The sequence below is a fragment of the Gossypium raimondii genome, chromosome 10, assembly GCF_025698545.1.
Source record: "Gossypium raimondii isolate GPD5lz chromosome 10, ASM2569854v1, whole genome shotgun sequence".
Taxonomy (NCBI): Eukaryota; Viridiplantae; Streptophyta; class Magnoliopsida; order Malvales; family Malvaceae; genus Gossypium; species Gossypium raimondii.
Window position 1 is genome coordinate 2,509,145 of NC_068574.1, and position 19,005 is coordinate 2,528,149.

Below are 19,005 nucleotides of genomic sequence, written 5' to 3' on the forward strand. Positions count from 1 at the left end.
GCTTTTTCATAAATATAACTATAAGAAAAACAACTAAAAAGGCTTTCTATGTATAGTTTCAAATTATTGTTCTGTTCGATCTTGTTACTAATGCCTTGATATTAGAAAAAGAAAGCTTTACTCCATACTTTTATTGTTCCTTTAACATCTTTTTACAATTATATACTTTCATTGAAGTTGACTCCTTATACGAGGTTTAAACTCAATTTAACTGGCACATCCGAATTAAGTCTAATCGCGTTGGCATCATAGATGACATTTATGTTGAATATAGTAGACAGAATTGATGCAAGTGTACGAAGATTTCAATGATATCAAGGGAGTAGATATCACTTAATGCCTTTGTCTACCAAATCACCATGGAAAAATGGTTCTGCATTAAATAGGAGATCACAGAACATATCAGACATATATGCGTGTATATGAACAAGAAATGTATACATAACCAAAATAATATTACAGAACGAGGTTGCTTCGAGTTGTATTATTTTGGGCACTGAATATGCTGTTAACTTATAATAATGTATCAGGATGAACGCGGAACCAATTGGGGGTTACTTTAAGCAATGAAGCCATAAGGAAAGAAAGAAAAAAGGCCAATGAGATTGTGAAAGAATAACAGGTAGCCGACAAGCAATAATTTCAGGTCTCGAGTTGCGGTTTCTAGTCCTAGCATTCTCATCCACCCACGAAAGTACAAAGGATATGAGCTACCAACTACAAGGGAAAGCATAATATAGTTTTTTCTTTAACGCAAAGGTTAACCTGAACCTGTAATTATCTCCCTGAACCGGTAAGAACATCGAACAATCCACAGCAACTTAAGAACGAGGTTGTTTGCACTGCCGGTGGAGTTGAAGCAACAAGGGGCTGTGAACCAATTCAGGAAATAAACAAGAAATCACTTTTCAGTCAAATAAGTGAACATTCGAATCCACGACTCTAGAAAAGAAAACGGGCAAGATATACCTGCTTTTTAGAATGATCATGGGACTCGGAATCTTGGGTTTTTTCCGTAACGTTACTAGCTTCAGCAGGTGGAGAGCTCGAGTATGAGAAAACTTGTCCACATTTCTCTCTGCTTTCTGCATCTCTAGTGACTTTATCCACAGACTTCTCCATGGTTGCATGCGATTCAACGGGCGATGGCGCTCTTTCCCTTTCTTCTTCACGGTGATTGAACCGATGGTGGTGATTATGGTCATCCTGAGATGCAGGGGAGCCAACATCACCACCATAAGTGTCCCCTTCATCTTGGCTTTTACTGTCATCATTTCCTAGCACCATTTGATACAATCACCACGCAAACAAGAAACTTATCAAGCCAAAACAAACACTACAAAAAACTGAGTGCCCAGAATTTTGATGAAAATATAGCAACAATCACCAGTAAAACAAAACACAAAGTAAACAGTTAATCAGGGCATGAACTTATTATAAACATGATATTAGCCATCAAACATTCAAAGCAAGCATGCATGATTTAGTTAACTATAAATCTCCAAGAACTAAATGCCACTTATAAATTAAAAACAACAGTACCCATCTTCCAAATCAAGCAAAAAAACAAAAACCCAAAACAAAATTCTCAATTAAAAAATCCATGTACCATGTGGATTGTTATTAGTTGATGAATTTTCATTTTTGGCTGCTTGTTCCTTATTTTTCTTAGCAGCTTTTCTCTTCTTAGAACCTGATGGCATAATTGCTTCCCTCCTCCCTTTCTGGGTACTTAAAAACCTTTTCCAGTTCCCCCTCAAAGATCGTTTAGGCTGCTAACTACTTGCCTGTTGTAATTGTTGCTCACTTTCTGGGAAAATTTAGCTGTACGAAAGAGCAAGTAATGTTTAGTAGCTGTACGTTGAGAAATAATACTAGGAATTAGTGGCGATTAGCAAAAGCCAAAGCGTCAGTCACTGTTACTTGCTGGAATCGAGAAACTGGTTTGCCTATCCGTTGGGGTACTCTCTTCGAGAGAAGTTGGAATATTTAGGAATTATGAAAGATTTTTTGCATTGATGGCCCCTGGGGCCATTTGGAGGGTGTATTTAAATGCTGAAATTTGGAATGAGTGGTGTGGATTTTGCAAAGCCTTTTTTTTCCCTCCTTTCCCTCGATGGAGTCGGTTTACGTTATCTGTGGTTGATGTGAATTTTAATGTTAGTAAAGTTGATGTGAATTTCATTGGTTGGGTAAGATGAGTTAGGTGTAATGGTGAAATTCGACTTATTACTTCACTATCCTATCAACAATTAATTGGGCATGATGAAGTACATTATATTCTTAAGACAATCAATTGTATTAGAATTTTGGAGATGATATCTTTGAGAGGAACACTCATAAACTCTAAACATTAACCGTATAACAAATATTATAAAAAATTATAAAATACTAAGAATATGTTTTCTAATTATGTAATATATTGCTTTATTTTTATACATTATATAGTTTACATCACATAAAATTAAATATATAATAATATATAATACTATTACTTGTCAAGTATTATATTTAAAATTTTAATAAAAATTAAAATTAAAAAAATATTAAAATAAAATGTATAAAATAAAACTTAGCACTTAATATTTACCTATATTGTTACTTTCTTTTTAATTTGTTGAAATTTTAATATTTTTTCTCTAAGTATATGTGAACGCGTATGTTATCATGTTGGTCTCGTTTCTAAAAAAATAAAGATCAAACAGACAAAAGAAATAAGTGAAGGACTAATTCATATTTATGCCAACTAAAATTGGTATAAACTTTCACAATTTGAGCCCATATTTTGAATTGTACCTAGACAAATATAAAAATGTATAGTGATACATGGTCCAACACAAGCACCGTCGGATCCAACCCATGTTCGGCCTGCTCCATATATGGATAGGATTTAAAGTTAAAGGTGGGACTCACGTGACTGTTGATAGAGAATAAGTTTTGATTGGATGAGATCAAAGAGGTGAGTATGAATCCAATATTAATATGTATTATTTGAAAATAAAAACGAAAACTAGTTTGACATCAAAATATATATTTATATATTTTGTCAATTTAATATTTATTTTTTAATTAAATTTAATTATTAATATTTTGAAAATAGTCAAATCATTTGTTCTTAATAAAAATAGTGATAAAAACATTGAAGAGTCGAATAATTTTTTAAATGAAAATGACGACTAAAGCATTAATTCTTCAACATTAATGCGAGGTGATTGCTGGTGTAGACTTAATGTTAATATAAATAATTTGTGATTGGGAGTGAGGTAAAACCCAAAGCTAAAAGAATTGTAGTAAAGTGACTTTAATTAAATATTTAACTTTTGAAAAGGTCAAAATTATAATTATTCCATTTAAATAAAAGCTAAAAGGACTAAATTAAACAATTGACAATTTGGAATGCACTATAATCATAATTATACCATTGAGGCAATGCATCCATTTTTTGGGTGCATCCCAGAAGGAACTAGCTAAAGAAATTTATAAAACTATCTTATGAAACTTTAACCTTCAACATGTAGTTTTTCATGATGTCTAAAGAAAAGAGGTCAAAAGGTAAATTCAAAAACCAATCCTTTTGGCTCTAAGAAACTGATTTCATTTGGAGTTACTTAGAGAAATTGAGAAATTGGAGTTACAGTTTTGAAGATCTTCTTCTTCATCTGCATTGTGTGTGTGTTCACTTGACATCTTCTACAAATAGTCAAGCAACATAATATGCATCACAGTATGAAGTTTCTGCCTTGTGGTGAAGATGTCAAGTGAAGTGTCACCAAGGAAGCATAAGCCCCATCGGTTATATTCATCAACGTATCGTGTCTACCGAAGATGTCAAGTGAAGTGCCACCAAGGAAGCATAAGCCCCATCGGTAATATTTATCAACGTATCGTGTCGACCTTTCTCAACAATGACTCCGTTTTTCACCACCGCGATAATATCAGCACCCTTTATCGTGCTAAGGCGATGAGCAACAACAACAGTCGTTCTGTTCACCATAACCGTGTCCAATGCCTCCTGCACCACACGCTCCGATTCTGCGTCTAAAGCACTTGTTGCCTCATCAAGCAAAAGGATCTTGGGGTCCTTCAAAATGGCTCTAGCAATGGCTATACGCTGTTTTTGCCCGCCGGACAACTGAATCCCCCGTTCTCCGACCGAAGTGTCGTAACCGTGCGGCAACGAACTGATAAACACATGTGCATTCGCTGCGTTCGTAGCTGCCATGATCTCTTCTTCGGTTGCATTTCCTTGTTTGCCATAGGCTATGTTGGTACGTATGGTCTCATTGAAAAGTATTGGCTCTTGGCTAACCAATCCCATTTGTTGCCTAAGCCAACTTATTCTTATCTTCCTAATATCAATGCCATCCAACATTACACAACCAGAGTCTGGATCGTAAAACCTTTCAATGAGGCTAATCACGGTTGATTTCCCACTCCCGCTCTCACCAACAAGTGCAACAGTCTGCATACAAAAAAAAAGGTACGCAAAATGAGATAGAATTTGGGTTCTAAATGGTATTCAATTCTGCAATAAATTTACCTTTCCAGAAGGTATGCTGAGACACAAATCTTTGAATATTTGAATGTCTGGTCGTGTTGGGTACTTGAAACTAACATGTTCCAACTCAATGTTGCCTGTAACGGTAGGTATTGTGGAACCATCTTCACTGCTTGAATCAATGGGGGGTTTTCTATCAAGAATCTCAAATATTGAAGCTGCTGAATCTTTGGCTTTATTGGTATCAGGAGCTAAAGCACTTGTTTGTGAAACACCAATGGCTGACACCGTTAATGCAAAGAAAACCTTGAATACTTCTTCAAATGTTGCTTTCCCATGCTTCACTAGTACAGCTCCAAGGTAAAAACAAAAGGCATTTGTGCAGTATAGAGCAAAGAAAGAGAAACCAAACCCGGAACCGCTTACGAGTCCGAGACGGACTCCTTGCTTCATTGGGGCTTGGCATTTCTCTTGGTATAAACCCATCACCTTCTTTTCTGAACAAAATGAAGCAACAGTTCTTATACCTCCTACTGCATCATTAGCTACTTGGCTTGCTTCTTCATACATCAACTGCATTTTACATTCATTTACATGTTACATATATGCATATAAATACACGTTTTTTTCGTATAGCCGAAACAATTGTCATCGAGTATCAGTATCACTGACCTTTGCATCCGCACTGAATCCCTTGAGAAATTTGGTCTGCAGGTATCCTTGAATTAATGTAAATGGCATGACAGCTAGGATTGCTATAGCTAATATCCAGTTAGCAGTAAATGCTATGACTAATCCTGCTATGATAGTAGCTATGTTTTGTACAATCAGGGCCAAGCTATCACCGACAAGGTTTCTTACAGTCGATGCATCGGTGGACAGTCTCGCACCGATGGCGCCACTGTGAAGTTTGAAAAGAGATATTTGTTAAAAGCTGCAAGAAATTTCACATAAAGAAAAAAAAAAGTTTGGTTAAAGTATACCTCGAATTCTCAGGATCGTCGAACCAACTGATGTTTTGGTGGACTACTTTCTCGAACGTCAAGGAACGGATTCTTTGGATCAATTTCCCGCCTGCAACTCCGTAAAAGAAATTCTGCATCGGTCCGACCAATAGAATAACCACACCCATTCCAACGTAACTAACTGCCCACACCTTGGAATCCTTTAACAGCTTACTTGGTGGTTCATAGAATGTTTTAATGGCTGATGAGAAAAGGAGACCAAATATTGGGAAAACCAGTCCATGTACAGCAGCAGCAATGGATCCAATCAATAGGACAGGTACCTCAGGCTTGTTAAGATTCGCCAGCCGTCTAATTGAAACACTTTTGCGTCTTTCGATTTTAGTTTCTTCTGGTACATTGCTCTCTACGCCTGTTTCTTCTGTCTCGGCAAAGTTAGCAAGACCGGGAACACCGAAATTATATGTGAAGGATTGTCGGCTTGATGATGCACTTCTGCTTATGGACCTTATCAGAGATGCACTCAGTCTCTGGCTTCCGGACCGACTAATGTCCTTCTCTATATCTGTGGTTACATCAGATTGTTCGGCTTCCTTCCCAAGAGCATCACCACCTTCTTTAGTTCCCTCTTGCAAACGAACTAACTGGGAATAAGCCCCTTCTGGATCTCCGATCAACTCCTCATGAGTTCCTAGATTTTTATTCTCTTAATGTTACAAAAACTGGTGAAATAGTTTAGAAACATAGGCTAACAAAACTGGTTTAGAGATGGTACCTTTCTCCACAAGTTTCCCTAAATGCACCACCGCTATCATGTCAGCGTTCCTGATAGTCGTCAATCGATGTGCCACCACCACAGTTGTTCTATTAGTCATCACCCTCACTAGTGCATCTTGAACAATCCGTTCCGACTCTGCATCCAGCGCACTCGTAGCCTCATCGAGGAGGAGGATTTTTGGATCCTTTAAAATGGCTCTTGCTATAGCTATTCGTTGCTTTTGCCCGCCTGAAAGTTGAGTTCCATGCTCCCCCACCATGGTGTCAAGCCCCTGTTAGCCATACGGCAATCCTTAGCTTAGTCGCTCTAAAATTTTCGATCGGAAAACAAAATGATGTTATGTTACCTTGGGCAACTTGTCAATGAATTTAGCAGCATTAGCCATCTCAATTGCTGCTTTAATCTCTTCATTAGTGGCATTGTCCTTTCCATATGCAATGTTTTCCCTGATAGTTGTTGCAAACAATATAGGTTCTTGGCTGACAAGCCCGATTTTCCCCCGTATCCATTGAAGCTGCAACTCTCTCAAATCAACGCCATCGATAAGAACTTGGCCAGAATCAGGGTCATAGAATCTCTCCAAAAGGCTAATCACCGTTGATTTCCCACTCCCACTTTGTCCAACCAAGGCCACAGTTGTACCACTTGGTACGTGCAACGAAAAACCAGCAAATATCTGCACATCTGGTCTTGCAGGGTACCTGAAATAGACATCCTTAAGTTCTATTTCACCCTGGATATCTTCCAGCATTACTCCACTCGTGTCGTACGGATCAATCGTCGGTTTTCTTTTAATAGTCTCGAACATCTTATACGCTGCAGCTTGCCCCGATGCAAACGCATTTACACTCGGAGTTGTCTGTCCCAACGACCTGAACCCAACAGTAGAATAAACCATGTAAGAGATCAAACAAGAAAAACTTGGCAAACATACATATAATTATACTTACATTCCTCCTGTCATAATTGCTAATATAACATTAATGACTTGTCCGCCATTATATCCATGGTGTACTATCAATTTAGCGCCAAACCATACAGCTAATCCATAAGTAGAAAACACAACAAGCAACATTACACCAAGTCCTAGGCCTGAAACCAGCCCTTGGTGAACGGTGGCACTATAGGCGATCTGTAGCTTATCATTATATTTTTCGATAGCGAATTTCTCGCCGGTAAATGATGCGACCTGAAAAATATAAAAATTTTATCAACGAAATCAATTGAGTTCGCCATGAATGAAACCTGAATTCAAGTTAAAGATCACTTACTGTTCTAATGGCCCCAACAGTTTGTTCCACTACGTTTCCAGCTTCAGCATAAGCAACCTGTCCTCTGCTCGACATTTTAGCCATTATCATGGCCATGGTTCCACCAGCAAAGACAACAAGTGGGATGCAGGCTGATAGAACTAGTGCTAGTTGCCATCCTTTTACATAAGCTATTATAAACCCACCAATGAAAGCTGATACTAGTTGTATAAACTTCCCAACCTGCACTACCCACAAAAAATATATATCAAATTATATATGCACATATATGAAATGGCTTGTATGTATATATAAAATATTGACCTTCTCGCCCATTGCCTCTTGAATGAGGATAGTGTCACCCGACATCCTCCCAATGACTTCACCGGTCGATGTTTCAGTGTCAAAGAAACCAATGTCTTGTCTGAGAATGGTTTTTAAATACAAGCCACGAATGCGGGCGGCCTGTCTTTCCCCGGTCACCATCCAACATGATACCTCTGAAAAACTCACATTGTTCCAAATCCAAAAAGTTAAACGTATGATCTAATCATTTCTTTAAATGAATAAAAATATATAATATATATTTTTAAAAAAACTGTGCATGATTATTAATTTATTTCACTTTATATTTTTGTTTTTAAAACTTGAAATAGAACAATAGGTATAATTCAACACTCACGTAGAAATGAAGTAATGCAGGCATAAACCCCCAAGTAGACAAACTTGACTGCAATCTGGAAAATCAAACAAAGAAATTCATTAGTAACTACAACTACTTCACAATAGGATATATAGATACTCCCCAAATCTATGCTCATTATACATATTTGTTTAGAAAATAAATTCGGATTGACTCACTTTTAATTCAATCAATATTGATATATATATATATATAAAAAGTAAAGTCACTAAACTCTTCCACTTTAGCCAATATTTGCCAACATAATTATTCCTAAGATCCACACTCTGTCGGCCATAATACCCTAAACTTTGATAATTCATATGTTCTAATGAATAACAGGATTCGAAGCAGACAAATACAATCTATTGAAAAGACCCTCAATGGTTTTGAATCTTTAAAACTAAGAAACAATGAATCAAACAATAATTAGATGGACTTTCAATTCCTTCTTTCTTTTTTCTGATTCTATATATATGAACATTGCTTAAAAGCAAAACCTTGACGGAAATAACTCCAAAAGAAAAAAAAAAAAAGAAAGAAAGAAAGTAGTGTTTTTAACCTTTGAGACTGCTTTAACGACACCGGATTGATCTGCACCGGAGAAAGAATTGATCATTTGACCGAAAATGAGCGTCATGAAGGGTTGAGTTAAGCCATTAGCAATAGCCGCGATGGTTCCTACTGTTACCAAGAACATATCCAATCTATCTGCAAATGAAAAAAGCTTGTAAAATGGCACTTTTTGATCGTCAGCAGATGTCTTCTTCTTCTTGTTACTGCCATTGTTCTTGTTTTTATCTTCTTCTTTGTCAGCTGCTTCACCCCTCTTCATTGTTGATCCATCAGCAGTATCAACCTCCATTTTTTGCTTCTTCAATGATCCTCTCGTACGTATATATATTCCAGCTTCCTTTCGATCAAAAAGAAAAGAAAAGAAGGGAAATCAACCCAAATATTTTCTTGGGTTATTTATTAGTTTCTAAATTGTTAGAACAGTTAAAAGAAAATTCAAGAAAATAGCCCTTAAAGAAAGATCACAGGCCAACTAGAAAGAGAGAGAGAGAGAGAGAGACGTAGCAATGTATGTAAACAAGTTGAATAAAAGCAGGAATTTATGGTGGGTACTACGTGAATAAATTTAATGATTCCTTTACAAACTCAATCAGAATTTTTTTTTTCCCTTTTTTGGGCTAATAGAGAAGTGTTTAAAATATATGTGATATATTTTTTAATTTAATGTGTTAAATATATATATTCCTTTAAATTTTATTAATATTATACTTTTTTAATATCTTACTATTTTATTTATGCATTTTAAATTTGCAAATGATAAATTTAATCAATTAATTTTAAATATAGCATGTCACGTGTATTCAGACTAATTTTTAAATTTTAAATTTTGCATAATTATTAAATTATTTATTGATATTATATATAAAATAAAAAGTACAATATAATCTTAAAGCATATGTAGATAAATTGCAAGTAGATTCCTTAATGTTTTAGTGAGTATTTTTGTTAAAAATAATTTTGATTCTTTTAAAAATTAATTACCAAAAATAATAATTAAATTAACAATAAATATAAATATTAAGGATTAAATTTATCATTAATTTTTTTTAGTATTTTGATTTTAATTGTCGGTCTTTCTAGAAATTTGGTGTTTGTTACATCCGATTTTCCTATTTTTGTTAATTATTAGAAACTTGTTGATGACTCTATTGTTCCATCGTGTGCTGACATGTTAGCTCCACTTTTGGAGGCTTTTTTTACATTAAATTTGTGGTTTTATTCCATTGCTTTTGATTTTTCATTTTTAATTTCCATTTAAATAAATCATTATTTTTCACTTATAAATTTTTAATTTAGAATTTTAATATAAACCGACTTTCATTTGTAAAATTATTTAAAATAAAATAAATATTTTATATTTAGTATCCAATTTTTAACTATGTAATCTAATTAATTAATGAAGTTTTATGTTTATATGTACCAAGACACCAAATGTTTCAAGCATAATTAAAAACCTTATTTTTAAAATATATTTAATAATTCATGATAAAAAGTAAATAATATATTGTTCAATAAAATTGTAGAAAATAATAACTAAACACTTATACTTATCACTTAATATGGGGATTTTTCAATTTTATTTTATTTTATTTTATAAGATTGTACTTTAAATATTTTACTTTTAAAAATTAAAAGATAATATCATATTTGGTATTTATGCTTTATAAAATGTCTAATGTGACACCTGAATTATCAATTTGTATATTATTTAATATATATACTTTCAAAAATGTTCAAAAAGTTTCAAGTTAAAAATTGCAAAGTTAAACCTATTTACTACTTTGCTCTCAATCTCTTCTGATAAAAATCTCCAACACTAAAATTATATTTTTTATGTTAAACTTATGTTATTTAGGTATAATTATTATTTTTAATTTAGGGTGTGTTTAATAAAATATTAAAAGTTTTAACATTTAATATTTTGATTGTGTTTGATAATCATTTTAATTTTTTACTTAATATAAAATATGATCATTATATTTTAATTTGATCAAATTTAATCCATACGCTTTTCAATTGGTAAATATTAATCCTATATATTTTTGTGTGACTAATATGTAACAATAATAACTTTACGACTTACATATATAATTATCGCATAATATTTTGAAAATAACAAAACTTGACTTTATAAATTTTACCATTTACCATAAAATTTAAAAATTCAAAATATATAAAATTAAAAATAACTAAATTAAATCTCTAACTTACACATAAATCATTCTCCATTATTAAGAACTTGGAATTATATTGCTGTTGATTTGAAAGTTTGAAGTTTGAGCAAACTATTCTTCATGTGATAAAAGATTGAATTATAATGTGGATTCACGTTATAAACAATTGCCATTCAAATAATTATTAATTAAATCAAAATATTCCACTCACATGTTAATAAAAATATTTGTTTTGACAAATCACAAGAATTTAGCTACGAGAGTTATCAAACTCAACCTATTTATCTATTATTATTTTTACTTAATTTAATCAATATTTGACGTGGATGAACATTACCATGGATCATCCAAAAAATTTAAATCATGTATGTGATGGTTTGATGGTTAAGAGTGTTAATTGCCTCATGTGAAACTTGAGTTTGAGTTATGCTAGTTGTGTTTGTTATTCGAGTTTTACCCTGTTATTGTAATTCACCAAAAATATTTTTTAATAAAATCTATATTTTGTTACATTGTCATTTAAATTTTACAGAAGATATAAAGAAAAGTTTTGATTTTTATAATAAAAAAATTCTATTGAAAAATATTATTGTTTAGACTTATCAAGCAAGGTTAGAAGGTTAACAAGTGTTCTATAGGGTATAATAAAACATTAAAATAATTATTTTAGAAAAAAAAGCACATGATAATTTTTAAGGTGCTTGTGAAATAAAAAAAGTACAATATTGTTAGAGTACCAAATTGCATATTAAAATTAAAATCAAGTACCAAAAGATATATTAACCATTAATCTAATAATGGAAAATTATTTTCATTCATTCCTAATTTTAAATGGTTGTTATGTTTTATCATACCAATTTAAATCATAATTAATATTTTTTTAAGTCTACAATGAAGGAAATTAATTTGGACGAGTTAATTTCTCTGTTTTATCGATCACAACCCTTTTTTACTCCCAAAAGTTGGATACTCCTAACTTTGGTATATTAGGAGCAAAATACGTGATGATTATTTTCTTTTTCTTTTTCTTTTCTATTTTTATCCAATGAATTGTGTTTTTTTAAATCCTTGTAAATTTGACAATTTGAAGTATGATATAAAGAATAAGTAATTTAATATAATACTTTAATGAATATGAAAAATCCGAAAATAGTATATAAATATAATTCACTTGAATACCAACACAACAAAATTAATATATATATATATATATGTATTTATAGGTTGAAATTCGTAAAGTAACTAAAGCCTATTTATAGACTGAAATTCGTAGCATATATGACTACAACAACCCTAGGATAATCAAAGTTTAAGTGGGAAACTAAAAACAGAGTTTAACTGGGAAAAGAAAACCAAAAAATTTGAGTTGCACGTCGCCATGTCATGATGTGCCATCGGGTCATCGAGACGAAAGAGGACTGCATCATCGAGATGAGGGCTTTCTTCTCGTCGTGACATCTACTGCTCGTCAAGACAAAGAACACTTCCTCGTTGCGACGTCACACACTGTTTAGTCCAAAATGCGAGACATAACTCCACAATATATGTAAAAAAAATATGTTTGTTATATGCCTTACCTTATCTACCTCACTTCAATAAAGTCGCGTCAAATGTCTATCTCATCAAAACTCATCTCTTCACTAGTGATAGGAACCTTGCCATATACTATCCACTACTAGTAAAATAGGCCGGCTCATTATCATGCAGACATAAAAGGTTTTATTGGGAGCCACACAACTTAGGAGCCCAAGCATAGGTGTCAACTAGACTACTTGACTCATCTCTTAAGAGTTGATGGCTTGTTTAGGGAGCATGCATATATACTTTCCCACTTACCTAAAACGGAGGACTCTTATTATTCTTCTTTTTTAGGCTCTCTGCACATAAAAAGCTTCATGTGAACCTTCTTAAATAACCCCCTTCCCAAACCCTCCTCTCTTCCCAAACCCTTCAAATCTTCAATGGCTAATCCTAATGAAACTATCTCTAACCACCAACCTTTGAACTAAGAGAATTTTCCAATCACCATTAATTATCCTCTAGCTAGAAAACAATCTTACAATTTGCTAGACTCGTCCCAAAGAACTTTTCCACCACCAATGCCAAAAATTCGACCATACTATAACAACCCGTTTCAGTGAAATCGAAACAGTGGTTTCGGGACCACAAATCTAAAAATAAAGTTATTTTAATATTATTTCATGGTCTGAATTATAATAGGAAAATCGTATGAAAATTTTGTTAAGAAAATTTTACCAATTACATGTCTAATTGATAAAAGGACCAAATTGCATAAAAGGAAAAAATTGGGTTCTAGTAGCTATAAGTATCAAATAGCTATGGAATTCAAAGTTTGAGGTCCTTATATGGCAAATAGACCATTAAGAGAAGTTAGTAGATAAGGATGATGATTCATCCATGGAAATTTAATTAAAGAAAATGATGAAATTGGAAATAAAAGATATTAAAAGATGATAAATGATTAAATAAAGAAAATATCATCATTTATCATCATCTTTCCCAAATTTTTTTATGGGAACCCTAGCTAAGAGAAAAGAGCTCAATCAAGCTTTCTTGGCTTAATTAGGTATGAATTATTGTCCCATTTTTAGTAATTTTAATGTTTTTGAGATTGTAATAGCGCAATTAAGCTATTTTGGGGATTAATTTGCAAAGTTATCAAAGTTCTAGGATTTTTCCATGGATGAATGTAGTTGAATTATAAAATTTTATGGTATAAAATGAAAGATTGTTGATAGATAAACAACTTTTGTTAAATGAATTTTGATGGAAATGTGATTTAGGGACTAAATTGTAAAGATGTAAAATTTATGGAAAAATTCTGATTTTTGTGAAATACATGGGCTACTATTGATACATGAAAAATTTAGCTGGGCTTGGAATAAGGATTAAATTGCATGAATTTCATTTTCCGAGGCTAGGGACGAAATTGTCATTAATTAAAAGTATAGGGGCAAAATGATAATTTTACCTAAGATGTGACTTGTATTGGATTGAATGTAAATTGTATTAAATTGATGTTAAATTTACTCGTATAAATCTGGATAGATAAAAAACGGAGTTAGATCATGGAAAAGAAAAAGTATCGAATTAGTAGTTTACAAGTCACGAACAATTGTCGAGGTAAGTTCGTGTAACTTAATTGTCTATATTTATATGCTTATATTGAGTGTTGAATATGTAAATTGTGTAAATGTCATATATGTGTATGTAATTGATCTCCTAACTGAAAATATCTAATAAATAAATAAGTCATGTTTGGATAATGAGATTCGATGGATACAGGGTTCTGTTTCCCAAAATGGTAGTGTTCTTACATATGTTATGGACGTACTGTAGCTCGAAAGAGCATCCCGTTACAAGCCCTCTCAAGCTTCTCATTATAGTGTTCTTGCGAGCTTCCCGTTAAATGCTCTTCGAAGCATCCCGATCGGTTGTGACCCTACATGTGTTGTGGGCACATCGTAGCTCTTATGAGCGTCCCGTTATATGGCTCTTCATGATCTTCCCAATTATAGGCTCTTTATGGGCTTCCCGTTAATGCTCACTTGAACTTCCCGTTATATGGCTATTCGGTGCTTCCCGTTAATTGCTCTTCAGAGCTACCAGTTATAGGCTCTTTGTGAGCTTCCCGTTATAGTGCTTGAGAGAGAGCTTTCTGTTTAAGTGATCATAAAAGCACTCCCGGATATGAATTGAAGGATTTATAGTATTGCACACTTTAGGTGTACTACCCAAGTATCCATCAAGATTTCAAATGGTTCAACGGGTGAAATTCTGACATGAGAACATGTGAAATCAAAATGAAACTATTATATGTATATGCATGAAATACTTGGAAACTCGATACTTGATGAGCTCATCATTGTTCTTGTTATTCACATGAAATACATGACTAACATGTTTGTTGAGGTTATATGTGTTAGGCTAATTGCCAAATTGCTTTGGATGTGTTATGCATGTTTATTGTATGAGTAAATGAATGGTGAGATAATTTCCCGTTATATGAACTTACTAAGCATTAAGTGCTTACTCAGTTGTATTTCCTCTATTTTATAGTACTCGGAAGCTCATTGGTTTAGAAGCTTGGCAGAGATCACTCACACTATCCACCGGCCCATTTCGGTACAATTATGAAACTAATTTTGGTTATAATGGCATGTATAGGTTAACTTGGCCATTGTTGGCATTTTAAATATTTTGGTTGTAACTGGCCATTGGTATGGCTTGTGTTTGGTATATTTTGAAATGTGTATATATATGGCATTAACATGTTTGATGTGCGAAATTGAAATGGTTTAATGATGGTAAGCATATAGATGAATGGATGGAGATAGCATAATTGATAAAGTATGCATATATGTAAATTTGATCAATTTGGTAAGATCGAGTATAGGAATACATGTGATGAAATATCATGCATAAGACTGATTTTGGCTTGGTTTAAATGTCTTAAATTGGTTGGTGAATGTGTTTAAGTGTTTATGTAGGTGGAAGGTGAAATTGGGTGAGGAATAAGGCTTGGAAATGGCCTTATTTTGTCCACACAGGCGTGTGTCTCAGCCATGTGTGACACACAGCCTAGCACATAGGCATGTGTCCCCTACATCTTAAAAATTCAAAACAGAATGCTCAGGAATTTTCACACGACCTGACACATGGGCGTGTGGCTTGGTCGTGTGACCCTTGCACTTAAATGTATTGCAAGTTAGAGAGTTACACGGACAGGGGACACGACTGTGTACCCTACTTCAAATACCACACAGCCTAAGACACAGGTGTGTCACTTGGCCGTGTGAGCCACACGGGCTTGTGACCCCTGCACTTAGGAAAATTTTTAAAATTTCGCGAAAAATTCTCTGAGTTACCAATTTAGTCCCGACTTGTTTCTAGTGTATGTTTTGAGCCTCGATGGCTTATATAAGGGACAAAATAATTAATTTATAATTAATTTCTGATATGAATGTTAAGTAATATAAAATATCTGAGTTTGATCTGAAAACTTTGATAATACTCCTAAACCCTGTTCTGGTGACGTATATGGGATAGGGGTGTTACACATACCCAACATCTGATGATCAAATCACATTCTAAATCCAAATTTTAACTCCTAAAAAATATTTGAACTTCATGAACAAATTAAAATGATGCAATAAAAACTATAAAAATAATAGCAAAATCGAAAAATAACCCCACAAAACACCCAACTCATACAAGAACTGCGAGCAACCTGAAATCTCTCTCAAAAGCAAACACCCCAAGATAATGAATTAGTAGACTCATCTTGGCTATTTGTCAAGTGCATCTTGGCTATTGTCAAGTACATCTCGTGATAACCTTCAAAATTTGCCACAAACATTGCCGATGTCTTTTAAGAACCAAATGGAATCCATTAAATAGTAACTACAAACACTATAAATGCACAAAGTTAGATGTTGTAGAGTGAGCGCTTCTTCAAATAACGATTTGGCTACAAATTGCGATTGAACACTTACTACCCACATTTAGAACCCCCTCCCCCCCCCCCCCAAAAAAAAAGAAAAGTATAACAACAACATAGACCTATATGATCACTTGTTGCATTACAACAATTATATGAATATTATGGGTGCCACTGACACCCTCAAATGCAAAGTATTTTTAATGTCTCTTATAGATCATGCAAGAACTTGGTATCAATCTCTATTAGTTGGGTCAATACACACTCTCGAGTAGGTTGCTTGTCAATTTATAGGAAATTTTCTAGCTAATTATGCAATCCTCAAAAACCTTGCAAATTTACTTTCTATTAGGGAGAATAGAAACTAACCCTTTAAAGTATACATTCACTTTTTCATTGCAACAATGATGGAAACTAAAGACCTAATTGATGAGTGGGCTATTCAAGCCTTTATAACCAGTGTAAAATATAATAATCTAAAATACGCATTGACAAATGAAAAGCTTGATAAACTTTACAATTTATTTAAAAAAGCTAGCAGATATGTAGAAACATAAGAGATGGTTTGTTCAAACACACCAAGCCCACATCATGATTCAACTCAAAATAGATTTGATCATCCAAGGGGGGGTGCCTCCAAGAATATTTGCCATATCCAAGCAAGGTACTAAATTAAAGGTAAACATAGGGGGCAATGTGTCCCTTGGTTGTCTCAATTCATGAAAAATCATGCACCATGCCCACATGCTTCATAGGCTAAACAAGTAGATAGAACGTATGACAAGTTTAACTCTTACACTCCTTTAAATTCTTTGAAAGATTACACACTTTACTAAGTTAGTAAATGAGGGATTCTTGAACAACTGTCTCCAACAAGACCCAATCAATAGAGTCAACAACCGGCTAAGCATTATTAATTCCACAATTATGTTGAGCATTAGATGGACAAATGTGTTTACTTAAAAGATATAATTGAAACACAAACTCATCAGACTTAAAAGGTCTTATTGGGTGACACATAATTCAGGAGTTAAATCCCAACACATGTGTCAACTAGGCCACATAACTCATTTTCTAAGAGTGAGTTGATGGGAAGACACTTATCCAAAATGTATATATATATATATATATACACATATATACATTCCCACTTATTAGGAAGAGTGAACTCTCTTTCTCTAATCTCTCCATACATAAAGAGCTCTGTATGAAGCTTCTTCAATAACCCTTCTCCTAACCTTACCTCAACAAAGACCCCGAATATGGTAAATGCAATATAATATAATAATGGTTTGTTTCTTTATAGCACTTTAATCAACCAAGCATTGATCCACTACTAGTTAATCAATTGGAAGCAGAAATGATCTTTATTCCTTGCTTATAGTTTGGAACCAAGAGTATATATATATATATATATATATATATATATATATATATTAATCATAAAATCATTTTTCTAATTAAAGTAATGTAATGTTTTTCGAAAGGGATAGCTTTCATGCTTTGACAAATACCTCATATAAAGAAGCAACATGCATCAAAATTCTTCTACAGATTGTACCCCAAAAAGCAGTATATTAAAAACAGAAGTTAGCAATAGGGGACCTACAAATAGGCGACTAGGAGTAGAGTGGACTTCTTTCCATGGGCCGCCTAGATAGGTTGGCAGGGACTGGAGGGGAAATTTTATTTTAGTCTTTTAATTTATAAAGTTTTAAATTAATTTTTAAAAATTATAAATATATAAATTATTAAAATAATTTCATAAAGTTTTCTAACTTTACCTCTACTTCTTTCTTTAAACATCTAGATTGAGTTTGAATTTTGAAATAATTACTATTTAAAAAAGATATTTAAATATTTTTCGATTAATCTCAAACCGCTAAATAGAAGAAGACACTTGTTACTATAACAAAAAAGGGAAAAAAGAATTCGGGGGATCCCAATTGTCTCCCTAAAGCAACGTTGCTGTATGATACTACGCTTCGCTTTCATTTGCCGGTTGTAGTATTAGCGTATGAATGTCGCTTTGGTACATCGGAATTTAACTTTTTTTCCCAAAAGAGCTTAATAATTATTTGGCATTACTTCTTGTCTTGATTTGGCAAAATAGGATGCCCCTTTTGAATTAAATAGATTAATAATATCATTTCTTAACTTTTTTTGCCGTGAAATTATTTTTATTTTCATTATTATTTTTAATTATTTAACAATGTTTTTGTAATTTTTTTCATATTATTAACGCATCATTCATTTTAGTAATTCTTTTACCCTGGATCTGAACCTAAAATCTTTAAACCCAAACTTGAAATCCGAAATTTCAAATCCTAAACTAAAATCTAAACCCCAAATTCTAAATGTCAAACTCAAACATTGATTCAAGTTTGAATTTAGGATTTGGGATCAAGGTTTAGGGTTTAGAATCTATAGTTTAAAATTTAAGGTTTAGGGTAAAAAAATTACTAAAATTATGTGTCAATTACATGAAAAAAGTTATTGAAACATCATTATTTGATTGAAAAGAAACAATAGATGATATGGTGGGAAGAGTCCATAAAATAATTTCTCTTTATTAGTAAATTCAATAAAATTAATTTTATTAATAACTTTTTTTTACAACA

General features: G+C 33.0%; 2 protein-coding genes across 4 annotated transcripts; both read right to left on the reverse strand.

Annotated features, from left to right (window-relative positions):
- Window positions 1–101: 101 nt before the first annotated feature.
- LOC105778514 (uncharacterized) lies at window positions 102–2,028 on the reverse strand. Of its 3 annotated transcripts, none has more exons than XM_012602239.1 (4): window positions 1,610–2,023; window positions 970–1,277; window positions 772–870; window positions 102–373 (listed from the first exon to the last, which is right to left on the reverse strand). In XM_012602239.1, exons 1-3 carry the CDS (start codon window positions 1,701–1,703, stop codon window positions 778–780), a joined length of 495 nt encoding a protein of 164 aa, XP_012457693.1. In that variant the 5' UTR covers window positions 1,704–2,023; the 3' UTR covers window positions 102–373; window positions 772–777. The 3 variants fall into 3 exon arrangements, with proteins under 3 accessions (XP_012457693.1, XP_012457692.1, XP_012457691.1); XM_012602238.2 differs by lacking the exon at window positions 102–373 and having other exon boundaries at window positions 387–870; window positions 1,610–1,824; window positions 1,924–2,028; XM_012602237.2 differs by lacking the exon at window positions 102–373 and having other exon boundaries at window positions 387–870; window positions 1,610–2,022.
- Window positions 2,029–3,397: 1,369 nt separating this feature from the next.
- Window positions 3,398–9,241, reverse strand: LOC105777848 (ABC transporter B family member 9). The gene is made up of 11 exons (XM_012601343.2): window positions 8,736–9,241; window positions 8,174–8,228; window positions 7,816–7,991; window positions 7,513–7,734; window positions 7,192–7,430; window positions 6,588–7,113; window positions 6,239–6,512; window positions 5,482–6,154; window positions 5,171–5,399; window positions 4,541–5,071; window positions 3,398–4,462 (listed from the first exon to the last, which is right to left on the reverse strand). The coding sequence occupies exons 1-11, from the start codon at window positions 9,036–9,038 to the stop codon at window positions 3,803–3,805; spliced, it is 3,888 nt and encodes a 1,295-aa protein (XP_012456797.1). The 5' UTR covers window positions 9,039–9,241; the 3' UTR covers window positions 3,398–3,802.
- Window positions 9,242–19,005: the final 9,764 nt, after the last annotated feature.

Excerpts from the sequence above, each read along its gene's own strand:
- LOC105778514 (XM_012602239.1), bottom strand. The coding sequence starts at position 1,703 with ATGCCATCAGGTTCTAAGAAGAGAAAAGCTGCTAAGAAAAATAAGGAA. Across the intron at positions 1,278-1,609 it reads AACTAATAACAATCCACATG|GAAATGATGACAGTAAAAGC; the intron begins GTACATGGATTT and ends AAATGGTGCTAG. Across the intron at positions 871-969 it reads ATGATCATTCTAAAAAGCAG|CCCCTTGTTGCTTCAACTCC; the intron begins GTATATCTTGCC and ends ATTGGTTCACAG.
- LOC105777848 (XM_012601343.2), bottom strand. The coding sequence starts at position 9,038 with ATGGAGGTTGATACTGCTGATGGATCAACAATGAAGAGGGGTGAAGCA. Across the intron at positions 7,431-7,512 it reads CTGTTGGGGCCATTAGAACA|GTCGCATCATTTACCGGCGA; the intron begins GTAAGTGATCTT and ends TATATTTTTCAG. Across the intron at positions 4,463-4,540 it reads TCAGCATACCTTCTGGAAAG|ACTGTTGCACTTGTTGGTGA; the intron begins GTAAATTTATTG and ends TTTTGTATGCAG.